Raw genomic sequence first — 19,518 nt, forward strand, 5'->3', positions numbered from 1 at the left:
AAATAAAAAGAACTGTGGTACTTCAGAGAGTCTGAAGCAATCAAAATGAGTAAGGATGTAGAGGGAGGGGGACTACTCCTCTTATGAGCGCAGGCGTTCACGCAGCAAATAATGAGATTCTCTGTGGCTAATAAATGATTTCTGCCGCGCTTATGAAAGTCCACGAGTAATACGTCAAATCGCTTCCTTGCTTCTTGAGGGACTCATTAGCTTTGCTTCGGCGCCTCCACGTCATCACTTTGGCAGTAAAATGTGCACACAAACCTTCATGAGGCATGCGCACAACACACACACACATACACTTTCCTCACCTTCCACGGGGAATATCCGCGTCCTCCTTTTTCCAGCGAAGTGTGGGAGGTGGGTCACCGTGGACCTGACACCTGAACTCCATGCTTTCATCAACTAAGACCACCTGGTTCACAGGCCGCTGCACAAAAACCGGTCTCTCTAGATGCGGGGAGTGCACATATAATGGAAGCTAAATATACTTGGAAGATGGTGGTAAATACTGCATGCAACGGTGAGCAGTAAATACCTGAGAAAGTCATGCTTTATTGCTTTTTGAACCTGTGTATCCCAGAGTTCTTACCAAACACGGAGAGTTGAGCCTTTTCACTCTCTCTCTCCCCGACCATGTTGGCGGCCACGCACACATAAATCCCTACATCGGTTTTCTTTGTGTTGGAGATGGTCAACTTTCCTCCACGAACCTGGAAAAAAGCAGGAGACACTATAGCAAATCTTAAAATGGGAATTCAGGTGATACTTGTGTAGGGATGGGTACCTTTCACATTTGTACCTGGGAATCAAAACTCAACAGTACACATTTTCGGTACTTCTGTGTGTGTTCATGTGTTAATAAATGTTAATTTGTTTAATAATAAAATCTAGTTGTTTTTTTTATATAAAGGGGACCTTTTATGATTTTTTTTCTGCATTTAAAACACTTCCTTGTGGTCCACAAAAATATGTAATGGTGGTTATTTGGTCAAAATGTTGCAATGCTTTCTGACCGTCCCTTCAGGATACGCCATTTTGTGGTTTAATATGGTAATGCCAGGCTTCCATATGAACTCTTAAAATATTTCATGCTGTGATTGCACTGATTTGCCTTTTTTGTCTCAAGTGGGTAATGAGCTGAAATAAAGACCGGTAAAAGAAAAAAGACTGTAAATAGGTGACCTATAGACGAGGCTCACATTTTACATAGAAACACAAACAGCATCCAAAATATTACCACAACAAAACAAAACATTCACACATTAAAATTAATGCATTGCCAAAATAAGCAATACAGTCGTAACTCGGTTTTCATAAAAGTTTTCTATTAATTATATATTATAATTGCTAAAAATAAGTCTCAGTTTTTGTACACTGACTAAGTTATTGTAGAGCCAAACATTTCGCTTAAAGCAGGGGTGTCCAAACTTTTTCCACTGAAGGCCGCACACGGAAAAATTAAAGCATGCGGGGGGCCATTTTGATATCTTTAATTTTCAAACCATAACAAAATATATAGATTTTTTTTTTAACATTTAGGGCTCTTGGGGCCTGTAAAGGGTCTCAGTCATTAAAATGTTAAAAACAAGTCAAATTATGATTGCCTATTATTATATATGCCTTTTCTGTCAAAGACAACTTTGTTTTTTATAGTAAAACTGAAATATGCAGTATTTCCCCCACCGCCCAAAACATTCAGAAAGCAATGTTTGATGTGAAGTAATTGGAGCCTTGAAAAGATCAATAATGCATGACACCATTGATTTTATTTTCATTATTATTTTTTGATTAATCGCAGTGAAAAGATACATCAAATCCCACTAAATATATTTGGGATCCAAAAGGTACCCCGCTCATAAAGTGATCATTTTGTATTATTTGTTTTACTTTAAACACTTAAGTTACGAGATCAACTTCAGATATAGCTGTCGATTTTACATTTGAACTATTATTTTGTTTGTTTTATGCTCTTTTTTCAAAGAAAACTTGGATGTTTTTATATGGCAACCACACAATATATGCAATATTTTTTCCACATGAAACATTTTAATGTGAAATATTTGAAGTAATTCGAGCTTTGAATAGGTCAATAATTCATTATAACATTGATTTGGTGTCTTTTTTTTTTTGAGCAATGGCAAAAAAAGGAAAATAAAGATAGACAAAAGAAAAAAACAGCCTGCATGGCAGATTTGTGTCAACTTTGCAACTTTTTCTAGTTAGATTTCACCTCATTCCACTTTTTAAATGTTTTTCTGATTTTTGCAACGGCATTTCCAGAATGTGTGGCGGGCCGCTAAACATTTAGCTGCGGGCCGCAACTAAATGACTATTATTTTGACTTAGGACACCCCTGGCTTGAAGGGTTCATATTGTGTTTTTTTCTACATTTAAAACACTTCCTTGTGGTCTACATAACATATAATGGTGGTTCTTAGGTCAACATTTTGCTTAGAATATATTTTACAGACCGTCTTCAAGCCACTGTCTGACCGTCTCTACAGGATCATATTTCCGTGTCTCCACTTCTACTGCGTCTTTTCCCCGTCATCCATGTTGTAGTTTTTAGTGCTTCCATAACGAGTCTACTGACAGATATAAGTTGGAACGATTCTCTAATTTGTTTTAGAAATGGCAACAGTGCATGTACGAACCAGTCTGCCCCACAAAAGAGGATAGAGAAAAAGAAGAAACTTACTGACTACAGCATCAGACTACAATGGCGGACTCGGGCAAAGCTCTTTGGGTAAATGTCTACCACATATGGGGCTATCCGCTGACGTCACAGGTCAGAGAACGTCACAAGTCAGAGCAAATTTCTAACGTCTTGTTTGAAGTATTAAGGAAAGCAGAATTTTTTTTTAAATATCTCTAAAAATGCCTCAACGGTTCGATTACCAATGTTTGGGATTATGGGGATTCCAAATCCACAAAAGCAGGTGCCAATAGGTGAGAAAAGTTGGCTTTGCATAATAGGTACCTTTAACATTCATCAGGTAGATGATATTGATAACTGTGCCGTCTCGTTCTTATCTCAATTTCTTACAATCTGACTCTCATTTGCAAGTATTATGTAATAAATTGGGCATGCAGTTGCAATTCCAAGATGTTAGATGGCAGCAATGTGTTGTCTAGTGGTCTTTGCTCCTAAAATAATCTGAATCCATTGAGCTAGCGCGTTTTGAAAAAACGACACCTTACTTTATGATAGAACGTTTTCTGTCAGGCATACTTGCTTTGTTGGCATTGAAAATTACAACAGTATTTTAGAGGCAGTCCGACCAAATCCCCTGTGAATGCTGCTTGAGTGCTTGTTTGCCAGCCAAGTGTTTAAGCCGGCTAATTCTGCAACTGTAGGTGACGTTTCGTGCAAAACCTTTTTTACGTGAATCGATACCCGGTAGTATTGATGGAATTCTGTCAGTGACGATAAAAGTACTAATTCGGTAGCCAACCTTAATTAATACATACTGTAGCTGAGCAACCTTTCACTCAGTAAGGGCAACATCACTTTTTTCTTGTCAATAAACTTTTTAACTTTAACCTCCAATGTGTCTCCCAAGCATTTTGTGGGTAGAGCATCAAAGAAAAGGACAGTGAAAGTGGAAAGTGAAGTAAGATGAGACATCGTAAAAGCTCAGAAAGTGGAGATATCAACATCGACTGCTCAAACACTGTGGTCATCACCAATGATAAAGATGGTGTTCTTGAACATGTTAAAAAATATTCTACTTTTATAAAAACACAGTGATAACTAAACAGTGTAGTGGTCTCAGTATATAGACGTCCTCTCCAAATATGCCTGTTAGTTTCAACCTATTTTTACTAATTTTTACAAAGGTGCGTGACAGTAACATGGGCCAAAATCATTGTAATAAAACACCGACAAAAAAAAAAAAAAAAGCTAAACTGGACTAGACTTTAGAGAGGGGTTGGGTATAATGGTGGGGGATCAAAATTGTGTTTAGATTTTGGTTGCAGCTAAACAGATTTTCTCAAGACATTGTAGCGAGGCGAGACATGTGCAGCTATATGCTTGCAATAGTAGCGATAGTTCATCACTTTGTTTTGAAAATAATGTTTTGTGTTTTTAAAAGTGTTGAACCCTTCTCATCTTGATAACAAAAGACCTGAAATATTGCAGAACTGTTATGCAAATTTAAGCCCTGCTATGTTAATTCAGCATAAATACATGTTAGCTTTTGAATTGAACACAAAATGATCTCACCGTGATCCTGTCATCTTTGAGATCAAGACGAGTCTTGTCTTTCCTCCAGAAGGTGGTGGGCTCTGGATGGCCTCGTGGGGGCTGACACTCCAGGGTAGCGGTTTCCCCAACGGCGACCACTACATCCTGTGGGTTCTGTCTGAAGTCGTCTCGTAAAACTAGGGAGAAGAAAGGAAATCAGGAGTTATGAAGTGATATGTAGAGATGAATTGTGCTGATTTGTCAAACCTGCCGTGCACAAGCAGATGATAGTGAAATAATTAGTATTGCAATGTGTTTGCTAATTTGAAGATACATTTTTAAAATATGATTAAACACACATTTGAATTTTGGTTAAAAAGATTATTTACTTGCTTGAATAATTTTAAATAAATCAAACAAATGCACCCAAAAACATAATGAGTTTATTTATGTCTGCATTTACCCTTCTTTTAACCAATTAAGCTTATGACGTGTGGTCAAAATAAACTGTGTGATTATTCTGCGTTTGTATATGATTAATGCCATTTGTTTGTGATTAAAGGCCCCTTTAAATGCAAACAACATTCAGTTCAGTTTATTTTGAACATGCATAAAATACAATTACAATGTAATGCATCACATATTTACATATATTTCATTACAGCATGTCCGAAAAGGAGAAGAAAGGAGCAGTGCTTAGTTAATCATGTCATAGCAGTCATGCCCCATCTATTTGTTCTATGTTTGTAACTGAACAGTGAATAAATAAATAATAAATAAATGAATATACCATAAGTAAGTAAACAAATATTAAATACATAAATAATCACTGTCTCTCTTTTTTTTTTTTTATGTTCAAGATATTTACGATAACGGTTCTTCTTTGTACTTTGTAAACACTTGTAGTTTGAACAGTCTCCTCAACTGAATCATATTGGTGCTTTGTTTGATTTCTTAATACCAGGGTGGAGTGCCATCTCCGGGTTGCGGAGACCCTGCCCCAAGTGGAGGAGTTCAAGTACCTCGGAGTCTTGTTCACGAGTGAGGGAAGAGTGGATCGTGAGATCGACAGGCGGATCGGTGCGACGTCTTCAGTAATGTGGACGCTGTATCGATCCGTTGTGGTGAAGAACGAGCTAAGCCGGAAGGCAAAGCTCTCAATTTACCGGTCGATCTACGTTCCCATCCTCACCTATGGTCATGAGCTTTGGGTTATGACCGAAAGGACAAGATCACGGGTACAAGCGGTCGAAATGAGTTTCCTCCGCCGGGTGGCGGGGCTCTCCCTTAGAGATAGGGTGAGAAGCTCTGCCATCTGGGGGGAGCTCAAAGTAAAGCCACTGCTCCTCCACATTGAGAGGAGCCAGATGAGGTGGTTCGGGCATCTGGTCAGGATGCCACTCGAACGCCTCCCTAGGAAGGTGTTTAGGTCACGTCCGACCGGTAGGAGGCCACGGGGAAGACCCAGGACACGTTGGGAAGACTATGTCTCCCGGCTGGCCTGGGAACGCCTCGGGATCCCCCGGGAAGAGCTGGACGAAATGGCTGGGGAGAGGGAAGTCTGGGCTTCCCTGCTTAGGATGCTGCCCCCGCGACCCAACCTCGGATAAGCGGAAGAAGATGGATGGATGAATGGATGGGCATATCCATCATCTACATCATATCCCTGTATACATTTTCCCAACTTTCACTCTTAGATCATTCTTGAAAGCAGTCATATTTTGCTCCGTGCATATTCTTTGAAATTTATTTTTGTCATCAAATGTCCTCTTGTCGTAGTTTCCATCATAGATAATGAAAACTGGTAGATGATCACTGATGTCGGATATTAGCAGGCCACCTGTGTTGTTATCAAAATCATAAGTAAAAATATTATCAATAAGTGTGGCGCTGTGTCCTGTGATTCTGCTTGGCCTTGTGATTTTAGGATATAAACTTAGACTATACATTGTGTCTATAAAGTCAGCAATGGACTATTGTTTGTTAGGGTTCAAGAGGTCAATGCTGAAGTCTCCATATAAGAAAGGTTTTTTTTGACTGATTTCAGTAAATGTCTTAATTCAGTTCTCAAACGTATCAATGTTTGATTTAGGTGATCTATATATACAGCTGATATGTTCTTGTATTTTTCTTGACATACACATTCTAAGATATCAATAACGAATGATATATTTTTCTACCACTTTGTAGTTTAAGATCTTCATCACATACACAGCCACTCTCCCTCTGTTCTTGTTGGTTCTGTCGATATAATTTACCGTAATTTCCGGACTATAAGCCGCTACTTTTTCCCCTCGTTTTGGTCCCTGCGGCTTATACAACGGTGCGGCTTATATACGGCCTGTTCTTCTCCGGCACCGACGAAGAGGATTTCGGTGGTTTTAGTACACAGGAGGAAGACGATGACACAATGATTAAAGACTGACTTTTCATATACCGGTAGGCTGGTTATTTTGATAACGTACAGGCGAGCACTTTGTATTACTTTGCACCGTTGTATTATTTGTACTCTGCACAAATGCTGTTCGCCATGTCAAAGATGTGAAAGTTTGATTGAATGATTGAAATATTTATTGTTAATAAATGGGACGCTTTGCGTTCCCAAACAGTCATCTCTGTCCCGACATTCCCCTCCGTGGTAGCAGGAACCCCTATATACTACGGTAATTACACATCAAAACCCTGCGGCTTATAGTCGGGTGCGGCTTATATATGGAGCAATCTGTATTTTCCCCTAATATTAGCTGGTGCGGCTTATAGTCAGGTGCGGCTTATAGTCCGGAAATTACGGTAGTTCATATCCTTCCAGGTTAAAATCCCTTCCTTTTTTAGCATCTATCCATGTTTCTGGGGTAGCGATCTCTTTGAAGGGTTCCTTAAATTGTTCCAAAAAATGCTTCACGTTATTGTAGTTAGCATACAAACTTCTGCTGTTTAAATAAATAATCAACAGTTTATTTTTTATTGTAATGTTTGGCACTTAATTCAAAGTTTTGGACCTAAAAATTATGTTGACAGGTAAAATTCCCCTCAAAATGATTTTAGCCTAGTTTTCTAATGAGTTTCAGCACATTTTGGAACGCCCACTTTTAACTACAAAATATGAGCAGGCCTGCATTAGCCTGCTGACATCACCTACAGAATACTCGAGGCCATTTAATATTGCATATTTTGGTAGCAAAATCATGTCATATCATATTTATAGAGTTGAAGCATTTGAAGGAATGAGCAAATACAGCAATCAAATATAGTAGAACTAAAGAAGGGGTCAGCCTGCATACATTTCCAAATGATGGCGATATGAGGAAAGTATGGACCTCTCCAGTCAAATTGACAAACGTAAAATGGGACGACCCAAGCAATAATTAAAATTATTTTGACTTCAAAGAAAAATGATTTTGGTCTGACTTTGGAGGAAAAAGTTAAAAAAACTCAAGCTAAAAATACAATACCACAAATGAAAAACACCCACAAAGGGGAAAAGACAGAACTCTCAGAACCTGCGGAAAAACATAGAAAGAAGAGCAGACCTGGCGCTCAAAAACGAGAGTAAATGAAAGCAAGCCACTAGTATTCAAATTTTGCGTACTCTTCTAGAAATGTTTTTTCTGTAGATAAATTAGTATGGAAGTATTATTGTAGCAAAATAATTGGCAAATGTGTATCTTAAATTGTGCGCATGTAAAACAATTCACATGTGTGTGTACTAATGTGTGTGTCTGTATATCAATCCGAGTGTGTGTGTATTCAGATCCGCGTACGTGTGTTTTAAGTTGTCTGCCTGTGCCTAATCAGAAAGAAGCCTCAATAGGTTGTCTACTTACACGTGCCTTTTGCGACACCTCTGCCGTTGAAAATTTGAGCGAGCGCTTCCAGATTTGTGAGCGTGTAACACAACATGTGCGTGCACATTTAGAAGTGTGTGCGTGTAATACAATCTGCGTGTCCGTATCTGAGGTGTGCCTACATTTACCCAACCACGAAAGACATCACGCAATTCAAACCAATCAGAAACAACGTACAGCTGAGGTGTGAGAAAGAGAGACTCCAAGACCCGCCTTAAGTTGTTTCTGATTGGTTTAAAGGCCTACTGAAAGCCACTACTACCGACCACGCAGTCTGATAGTTTATATATCAGTGATGAAATCTTAACATTGCAACACATGCCAATACGGCCGGGTTAACTTATAAAGTGCAATTTTAAATTCCCCGCTAAGCTTCCGGTTGAAAAACGTCTATGTAAGATGACATATGCACGTGACGTCAATAGTTAAACGAAAGTATTCGGAACCCATTGAATCCAATACAAAAAACTCTGTTTTCATCTCAAAATTCCACAGTATTCTGGACATCTCTGTTGGTGAATCTTTTGCAATTTGTTTAATGAACAATGAAGACTGCAAAGAAGAAAGTTGTAGGTGGGATCGGTGTATTAGCGGCTGGCTGTAGTAACACAACCAGGAGGACTTTGACTTGGATAGCAGATGTGCTAGCCGGCGCTAGCCGCCGACCGCATGGATGATCGGGTGAAGTCCTTCGTCCTTCGTCCTTCCGTCGATCGCTGGAACGCAGGTGAGCACGGGTGGTGATGAGCAGATGAGGGCTGGCTGGCGTAGGTGGAGAGCTAGTGTTTTTAGCATAGCTCTGTCGAGGTCCGGTTGCTAATTTAGCTTCAATGGCGTCGTTAGCAACAGCATTGTTAACCTTCGCCAGGCTGGAAAGCATTAACCGTGTATTTACAGGTCCATGGTTTAATAGTATTGTTGATTTTCTGTCTATCTTCCAGTCAGGGGTTTATTTCTTTTGTTTCTATCTGCAGTTAAGCACGATGCTATCACGTTAGCTCCGTAGCTAAAGTGCTTCGCCGATGTAGTGTAGTGGCGATAAAAGTCACTGTGAATGTCCATTTCGCGTTCTCGACTCTCATTTTCAAGAGGATATAGTATCCGAGGTGGTTTAAAATACAAATCCGTGATCCACAATAGAAAAAGGAGAGAGTGTGGAATCCAATGAGCCAGCTTGTACCTAAGTTACGGTCAGAGCGAAAAAAGATATGTCCTGCACTGCACTCCAGTCCTTCACTCTAACGTTCCTCATCCACGAATCTTTCATCCTCGCTCAAATTAATGGGGTAATCGTTGCTTTCTCGGTCCAAATCGCTGTCGCTGCATTGAAAACAATGGGGAATGTGAGGACCCCTTCAGCCTGTGACGTCACGCTACTTCCGGTACAGGCAAGGCTTTTTTTTATCAGCGACCAAAAGTTGCAACTTTATCGTCGATGTTCTCTACTAAATCCTTTCAGCAAAAATATGGCAATATCACAAAATGATCAAGTATGACACATAGAATGGATCTGCTATCCCCGTTTAAAAAAAAAAAAATCATTTCAGTAGGCCTTTAAATTGTGCAGTGTCTTTAGTGGTTGGTTAAATGTAGGCTTGGTCTATTTATGTCTATTTGTGCATAAAAAATTATAATTATATGCTTACAAATGTTTTACCAAGTTTGGTGATGAAGCTTCCTACCAGATTGTTGCTGCTTGTCTGGATCAATGTGTACGCCGCTTAAAAGGTCCGCCAGAAAACAACGACTCGAGCACTTGGGGTTCATACTTTGATGTCCAGTCGTTGTTAAAAGTCAGATTTTTGCAATTTATTTATATTTTTTTTCCAGGGTAGGGATGTGCGTATCGATCCTGTGGTATCGATATATCGATACTCACACGCTACTCATTTGGCATCACTTTTCTGGAAAAGTATCGATATAAACCAAAAAACGGCGTGTGGGGGGTACAAGCATCACTTTCAGATGTTTTTGATGACTTACTTAACTTACTATGTGCTGGGACACCCCTGTACCCGGCAGAGTATAGAGCTGGCCCAGTCACGTGACAGGAGACAGCGAATGAGCGTCGTCAACGTGCAACACACACACCGCCAGCCGACAGCGATGCAGCCAGGCATATCCAGTGTTGTCCAATTGTTGACTTAAAACAGGCATTGTTTTTTTTTTTTTTAGTATTGTTTACTGAATATTTTTGTTTAAATGATTATCCTAAATTCAAATAATTTCCACACAGGGGAATTTACTGTTAGTTGAAAATTGCTTGAGGATTTAAAACAAGATAAGAAAGAGATACAATTTGGAGATTCTTCATCTTTGCATTAAAGTTTTATATTTTTCCAAGAAAATCTTGAAAATATGATTGAATGTGATTTTGGTTTTAATCTGTAACATGATTTCTTACATTTTGAAAACATTAGCCTATTTCATATTTCATTAATTGCTAATTATATCACAAACTTTAAAAAATAACTGCAGCTTCTTGCAATTCGGATTTGACTGTTAATTGGAAAGCCCTAATATTTAATTATTATTATATATAATATATAGTTATTATTATATATAATATTTTATTTTTCATATTTATGTTATTTATTTTAATTTTACTTTTATTATATATTGACCATAATAAATGTGGTATAAATGGTCTGTATTTGTCTTGTGATTTGTCTTAAATAATAACAATAGTAAAAATATTTTTGACTGACAAAAAATTGCCAATAAGAAATTATTGGTATCGGTATCGGTATCGATGAAAATGCAAGAAAAAGTATCGGTATCGTATCGAATCCTAAAAGTGTGGTATCGCCCATCCCTATTCCAGGGTTGAATGAGTAGTCTTCTTCTACTAACCCCACTGTTGCCCCACTGTGACTAATATGCCTCGCTTGTGCCCCCAGCGGGGTGGCGGGAGTACTGCATATATGATCAACCCTAGTTTTAATGGTTTCATCAAGCCTATTTGGGTGATGTTTGGCGGGCCAAATGAAAAGTTTGTAAGTCTGAGCTTCTCTGCTTAGGCTGCTGCCCCCACGACCCGACTTCAGATAAGCGGAAGAAGATGAATGGATAGATGGAAAAAATACATAAAGGGAACTTGTTAGTGAAATGTTGGTCATCTGGAAGCTAAGGGTTCTTTAATTGCACATGTTAACGCATTAACCATGACAGCCCTAGTAAAAAAAAAAAAAAAAATGCATGGGGGCGTGCCAAACCAAGGAAAATCCCATACGATTTTCTGTCGTGTGGCTCTACAGGAGTTTTACTCTTGCAGTTTAGGTCACAATTAAATCAAAATGTCCGCCTGCTCATTAGTAACATTTTGTCACCCCGAAACAAGAAGTAATCTGCTCATTAAAAATGTGAACAACAAACAAACTGTTTTGCGCTTGCACAAGGCTTAATTTAGTTTTTCAGCTACAGTTTTCAGGATCGGCAAGGTATATATATATATATATATATATATATATATATATATATATATATATATATATATATATATATATATATATATATACACACACAGGTATATGTATATATATACATACAGTACAGGCCAAACGTTTGGACACACCTTCTCCTCATTCAAGGGTTTTTTTGTTTTTTTTCATGACTATTTACATTGTATATTGTCACTGAAGGCATCAAAACTATGAATGAACACATGTGGAGTTATGTACTTAACAAAAAAAGGTAAAATAACTGAAAACATGTTTTATATTCTAGTTTCTTCAAAATAGCCGCCCTTTGCTCTGATTACTGCTTTGCACACTCTTGGCATTCTCTCGAGCTTTAAGCACACCTGTGAAGTGAAAATCATTTCAGGTGACTACCTCTTGAAGCTCATTGAGAGAATGCCAAGAGTCTGCAAAAAAGTAATCAGAGCAAAGGGTGGCTATTTTGAAGAAACTAGAATATAAAACATGTTTTCAGTTATTTCACCTTTTTTTTGTTAAGTACACAACTCCATTCATAGTTGTGATGCCTTCAGTGACAACCTACAATGTAGATAGTCATGAAAATAAAGAAAACGCACTGAATGAGAAGGCATGTCCAAACTTTTGGCCTGTACTGTATACAGTATGTATATATATACACACACATATACCCAGGTCGGGTTAAGACTACAACATACATAAGGCAGTGGTACCTAAAAGAACAAAGAATGCAGAGAAAAAGGCAAGGCGAAGGGGTGTTCGAGAGAAGCAGGTGGGAAAATTGAGCATGAATAATTCAAGCAACACCACATATCTACAGTCCAACAACCAGTGTCCTCCTGTAGATAAATGGCACGACATTCCATAAATTTATGGTGCTGAATGCTCTTCTGAGAGCCATCCTTTTCTGAGTTTGAATATGGTTCATTTTTACAATGCATGGATAACAATAGGACATTTACAAAAAAAGTTTGACCAAGCCTGACATTTAAGAGGAAACCTGTCAGAGCATGACTGATGTTCATGTTGTTATTCTGTAGTCACTATTCTAGTCATCAAGATTAAGATTAAAAATATTGTCCACAATATAATGTTGCAGTTGGGGCTGAAGGTTGGAGTTCAAATCCCAGCCGAGTCATACCAAAGACTATAAAAATGGGACCCGTTTCCTCCCTGCTTGGCACTCAGCATCAAGGGTTGGAGTTGGGGGTTAAATCACCAAAATGATTCCCGGGCGCGGCGCCGCTGCTGCCCACTGCTCCCCAAGGGGATGGGTCAAATGCAGAGGTACTTTAATCTTTAATCTTTAATGCTATCAAAATGTCCAATAATTATATTTTAAGATACAAGGATTCATATGTAGTAGTTTTAAAATAAGTCCTTTAAACAACCAAATGTCTTGATAGATTTCCAAAAATCACTGAGACATGTGGAGACAGTAACCGGAGATAAAGAATCACCTTAATGAACCAATACAGAATATATGCCATATTTATAACAGCTGTGACATATTCAGTTCACCGGGATTCTATTTAAGAGCATTTTCTACATTAGGCGTCTGTTCTACAAACAACACAGGGTGTCTGTCTGCACTTGGTTTAGTGTGTTCAAAGAAAGTCTCCAAGATTTGTCATCTTAGCAGCCGCAAGTGTGCATTTAGAACAGAAACACTGTGCAAGCTGCTAAGTTAAAAAGGTTACAGCGTGAAATTTTCCTAATTCTGTCAAAACTGTTATCCAAAATAACATTTGCAAAGCTTGTGTTTTAAGTGGCTGCAGGGATGATGATTGCACCGCAAAGCAATGCTAGAATTATGGTTAAAAATAGAGATTGATTTGAATCCAGCAAACAAGTACAGCCCTGTATAGTTAATATCTTCTGCCATGTTTTGAGTAGTGCCCTACAAATGTCAGTGTTTGCATTTAGTATGACAGCAATTACAATGTAAACATGAGGAGGAAATCAAAATGATGAAATCAAAGTTGTGTTCATGTCAAAAAAACACATCATAGTTCCTGCTTACTGCATGGATGGTAATAGTTCCAGCATTTCAGTGGTTTATGTTTGGTGCATCATTAAAATAAATGAAAGTATGTCAGCATCATAGATTAAAATACATCATGCACAAGAACACATCGCTTTCTCATCTCCCATCTAATTGTCATTACTGCCCTTAACTGTACTGCTGATATACTGCAAAGCCATCAAAGTCCTGGAGGACGCTGGAGGTGAATAACAAAAATCAGCAAGGAGCCAAAGGCCCGTCGGCCAAGCTGTCAATCACATCCCAGTTGTGCAAAAGAAAATGAGTCTCAGTGGCAGACTACTTTGGCACAGATGCTTGCCCTGCTGCATTCGCTTACTGACCCATTCCATAAGCGCGACACTCCACTCATGCAGTCATCCAGCTACCTTGTTCTGGTAAAGGTGCACAATGAACAGAAGCAACTGTCTCGAGAGATTCAGGAAACACGAAACACACACAACTGGGAAAAAAAAAATATATATATATTTTCGAAAGACGTCAAGTGCAAAGTTCGAAAAAGTTTCTGTAAGAAAACTTTGTTCCTGTAATAGCTTAGTGCTAACAAGATGGAATGCTGTACAGTACTGTAACAAATTATATTAAATAATTCCAGGGTCCCTCTAATGCTGACAACATTGGCACGTATTCCATAGTTCTGGACCTAAATATTATGTCTACATGTAACATTCCCACCAAAATAGACACACAAGTGATTTTAGGCTTGTTTTCTAATGAGTTTCAGCACATTTTGGAATGCCCACTCTTGGCGCCAAAATGTGGGCGGGCCTTTATCAGCCTGCTGAAGTCACTTACAGAAGACTTGGAGGCAATTTCATATTGCGTAGTACAGTAGTGAAGCGATTTGAATTGCCCTATTCTCGTGTGAGAGGAAGGTGTGGGAGGGTGGGGAGTGGGTTTGCAGTTCAACATTATGCAATGCAGTCAGCTGAAAATGATGGAAAGTGCCACTCTACATAGCAACTGGCGCTCTGGTCAATATTGGAATTGCCACAAAACACATTTTAAGATATTCAACACTCAATTGGATACTGCACTCCCCAATTCGTCACGTTTCATGTGTCAGGCCCTTTCTAATGTATGTGTTTAGGTAGCATCTTCATCCAATACACAATATTTAGAATGTGTGCTGCTGTCCCTCAATTGTACACATTAACAGAAGATAGGAACTATCAAACACATACAACAGGGAACAGTCGCTGAAGATGAATATAAAACGAATCACAAAAAATAGTCACAGCTAAAAGATAACATATTTTTCTACTGCTTATCCAGTGAGCTGGAGCCTATCCAAGCTGACTAAGAGTGAGAAGGGTTTACAGCCTGGACTGGTTGCTACAGTAGTCAATTACATGGTAGCAAACCCCCCAAAAAACATTCTTAAAGGGCCCTTCTGACGCTGACAACATTTGCTCCTATTTGATAGATCTAGACCTAAAAATTATGTATACAGGTAACAGACCCCCCAAAGAAGACACACTTTTTACGCTTTTTATGATTTTACACTTGTTTTCTGACATGTTTCAGCACATTTTTCAACGCCCATTTTAATCTCCAAAACTTATAGAAGACTGAAGGCAATTTCATATTGCGTAATATGTGTTTTGGTAGCATCTTTATCCCGACTTACAATATTTTGAAATTAATTCTGACTCAAGGAGCACCCTCAAATAGAGACAGAGTCAGAACCTGTGAAATAACTGAGAAAGAAGTGCGGACCGGCGCACAAAAACGAGAGAAAAATAAGGTAAGTGCTAGTATTCTATTTTGCCTCCTCTTCTACTGATGTTTTCCTCAATATGCTTAAGAGAATGCTGAAAGAGCATGAATAAACAGGCTACTGTATGGTGTCTATGGATGGAAATGGTGATTCTTGTGTTTCAAATACAGTTAATTATCTACTCATTACTCAAAAACGAATTAATATCATGGGAATTGACTGCCAAATACATTTTCAGGGGCAAAATATCCAAAGGTGGTAATACGCACCATTTAAGACTCTAAAGCTTTTGACATAATTTTTTTACTTGGTTATGGCCAGAAAGCTACAAATTATGGTAAATGGGTTATACTTGTATAGCGCTTTCCTACCTTCAAGGTAATCAAAGCGCTTTCAGACTATTTCCACATTGACCCATTCACACACATGTACACACTGATGGCGGGAGCTGCCATTCAAGGCCCTAACCACGACCCATCAGGAGCAAGTGAAGTGAAGTGTCTTGCTCACGACACAACGGACATGACGAGGTTGGTAGAAGGTGGGGATTGAACCAGGAACCCCCGGGTTGCTGGCACGGCCACTCTCCCAACTGTGCCACGCCGTCCCCAAATTCATAATGTTGATTGATTCTAAATGCTTAAGATAGCTGGGGTCAAAGGACATATTTTGTCAGCACTTTCTTTACTCTTGGCAATTTTCAGCTGATTGCCCTCACTTTGCTGAGACCACACACTATCACTTGCTGCATGTGCAATTAGCTTTGTTGATTGATGATTAACATAATATGTCGTGTCCAAATAAATGAGAAGTGAGTAGCTGATTTAATACAATTTCGTGGTCATCAGCTATGGTAAATTAAAATGAGTGCAGGGGTGGGATGTATTGTGGCAATAGAAGTTAATACAGTGGTTCTCAATTATTTTCTGTCTTGTCTCCAAGGGGGACCAAAAATATTCACGTCCCCCATTAATTGAAATACTATGGACAAACTGACCATACTCATTTATTTATCTGTTTGTGTCAAGCTAGGTGTTGGTTAGCAAGCTCCAAATAGAGTTATTTATATTTAAAAATATGATATATTCTCATTACCAATTTATTTATGGTAAACCAAGACTCTATGAATATATTTCCTGCATGTCAGCCTGTTGAATAAATTGCTGCCATCTAGCTGGGGGCGTGTGTATTGTTCAAGCATCTATAAAGATGCAAATACTGATAGTCCCCCTGTCTCTCACGGCCCTCCCTGACACCTCGTCGAATAATCCCAACTGTTTGAGATACACTTATTTCATGAACATATTATATTCACAGCACTAAAGCCTGTGTCCCAATGTGGTTTGGTGGTGCTGGTGAGGCCAAAACGTCAACCTCAAGTCATGTGTACCTATGGGACAAGACACATGTGTTGGTATACTGTGTTTACCAACTAAATTGGAGACAATAAAAAATCTAATTATTAAATTTTAAAATATTGGTTTATTATTCATTGTAATAAAGATTTTGAGCCCCTTTGTGTATAATTGTATTGTGAAGGAATATATCAGTTACCGTTTGCATGCTAACTCATGCACACACTTGCTAAATTAACATATTGTCATTGTATATTATATCATAGGATACCATTTACAATTCTGTAAAGTCTCACAAATGCAATCCCGCACAATCAAAAAGCTTTAATGTTTATTCTAATGAAAAAAAAAGAGTGGACTGCCATGATAGGATGCATTGCCATGGCAACCTAAGCCAAATGGCAAACAAATTCCACACAAATATGCCCATGCAGGCAGAGATTTGAACCCTGGAGCTCCTGACTGAGGCAACTGTGCAAACCACTTAACCACTGTGCATCCATGCCAAACTTGATAAGATCTTATCTAGATTGTATCTATTGGCACTGTCAGAATAAGAATAGTGTGGATAATGTGATGGCATTTTGAAGATGTTTATAATATTATGAATACCTCATTAAGCTACATGAGAGGGGTATCAAAATATCAAAAATGTATACTTAAAGAAGTGTCTGGTGTGTGTAAATATAAAGGCACATGGAGACATAAGGTGGGGCTGTGTTCCGGTCTATTGAGTCCAAGCAGAGGCGGCACCAAGCTTGCTGCTGTGTGGTAATTCCAGACTGCTAGGACGCCCACACTCCATAATGTTGTCTGATTGACTTCTGCTCAATTATTCAAGCGAGCCTTTCAGCAGCGTCAGTCATTCACCTGTTTCATTTATTAAATCAGGCAGTGTAAACGTGACAAAGTGGATGTAGCTAAACACGAATGACTATACAGGGTGGTTTGTGGTGGGGTTTAAGATCTTTACATTTTATTCCTGTACTGCATTTTTCAGCTTCACCAGGCAGCTACTGCATCCTCTCAACTCTCTTCTTAATATATATTAAATTGCTCAACTCACTCTTTATGTGATCAGTAAAAAAATGGCCACAATTGCTCTTGTACATAATGTGAGTTAGCAATGCTTTAAAAAAAATGCTTAGATTTACCAGACGATGCATTTTTCATCTTCTCCAGTAGACGTAACGTCTGGTGTATCCATTAGCCAGCCTGTGTTATATTGACAGCCTCACTTTAAGCATGTGAGACAACGTTTTTGGGTGTTTTACATCACATAGATAATGCAATGGATCTTTGTATTTAAGTTATAGGATAAGAACTTTGGGGTTATTGTTCTGATCTTAAAAAACTATAGAACAAATTTAAAAAAGCCACAAGCGGGAACAAATAAAGAGCAGAAATGGGCAAAGATAAGTGCACACTGAATGGCATGCAAGCCTAGCCCCAAAGCCCTGTAGGTGGGTCTCCCTGCAAGACCTAAGCCATCCGTCGCTGCCGCGAGCCAAGTCGCATCCCAAACGCCGCCAGCAGCTAACTACAGCCGATGCAGAGAACACCCGACGGAAGCAGACCAGGCCGGAAAGCACACAAGGAACAACTTTAACCAACACACTTTCCATAAAAATTGCCCGATCAATTTGTGGAGTAAGAGAGTCCCACTCAAAACAAAGCCATGAAGTCATAAAGACTGAGGAGGCACTGTGCCGACACGCACAACCAGACATTTTGTTAAACATCATTCATAGTAGATTTGTTTTTAAGGTAAGCTTGTGTGAAGAGAGTATGTTTGTGTGAAAGATAGTGTGCGTTTGTGTCTATTTTGTGTTCAGCTGTTTAAAAAGCATTTTGATTGATAAACAAACATTTGCTTAAAGCAAACACATTGTCCTGTCCTATTTTCATAGTATTAAAAACGTGAAAATGTCTAAAGTATACTTGGTAAGGATAAAAAGCAAGTTTATCAGAAATATTTGCGATCAAATATTAGTTAACTACAAACAATCGTTTGACTGCCCTAAAATATATGAATTATATAACTTTTAAAACCCAAAACAATGTATTACTTCAGTTAAAGACATTGCAAGATTTTAAGGTCACCATTGTCAATTTATCATTTCCTGTCCAACATTCATTTTTTTGTTTCCACTTCCTGTTTGCCTTGACCACTTCTCTTGTCTGAGAAACGTCAAAGGTTTGTTTGATCCTGTGCAACTTCCTGTCAACCATTTCTAATTTCCCATATCATATCACAGATCAATCTGTGGACACTTTAAAAAAGGCAGCTAAAGACCTTCCACTTCAAAAAGGCATTTTGAAGCCTGTTTTGAACACTTTAAACTGTTTTAGATATAACCATTTTAAACTGTGTTTATCTGAATCTGCTGTTCCTTATTTGAGATACCTTTGTAATAGGGTTGTCAAAAGAACCAATACCTCGATACCAAGTTCATACACAAACACGAAACAAATACATCAATAACTGCTGTTTTTAATATTGTCAGAATCGAATACTGTAAAAAATATTGAGTTTTGGTGTGTGATCACTGAGCAGTCAGTGCCTAAGACGAAGGCCTGTGGTCCTTAAAAAATTAGCCGGTGTTTCCCATATAGAGTATATATTTAATTGTGTCAGGCTGCTACAAATGTATAGATTTGATGCTTCCGGTTCTCCCCTACTCAACACATTAGAATCAAACTGTGGTGGTATGCCTCAAAACTCTGCTTTACAACACACCCTACAACCTACGGACATGCTTTGCTAAAGAATAACATGTAGCGGAAGGGATGTATACCTTGCCAATATACACATTTTTTTCACAATATTTTGCGAGTAGAGTTACGCATTAAAAATGAAAGAGATGTTTTGCGTCATGCTTTTATTCGGTAATCAAATACAAGCGGACACTAAAGGCAACGTAT

The 19,518-nt window shown here is 38.6% G+C and overlaps 1 protein-coding gene across 5 annotated transcripts in view; it reads right to left on the reverse strand.

Moving 5' to 3' along the window:
- Nucleotides 1-19,518, reverse strand: part of LOC133650617 (roundabout homolog 2-like) — a 222,582-nt gene that overhangs the window by 85,027 nt on the left and 118,037 nt on the right. For all 5 annotated transcript variants that reach the window (XM_062048092.1, XM_062048091.1, XM_062048090.1 and 2 more), the window contains 3 exons: nt 4,232-4,389; nt 593-713; nt 312-450 (listed from right to left, as the gene is read on the reverse strand). In XM_062048092.1, coding sequence (XP_061904076.1) covers nt 312-450; nt 593-713; nt 4,232-4,389 — 418 coding nt within the window. The remainder of the gene's footprint in view (nt 1-311; nt 451-592; nt 714-4,231; nt 4,390-19,518) is intronic.

This window comes from Entelurus aequoreus, linkage group LG05 (assembly GCF_033978785.1).
Source record: "Entelurus aequoreus isolate RoL-2023_Sb linkage group LG05, RoL_Eaeq_v1.1, whole genome shotgun sequence".
NCBI lineage: Eukaryota > Metazoa > Chordata > Actinopteri > Syngnathiformes > Syngnathidae > Entelurus > Entelurus aequoreus.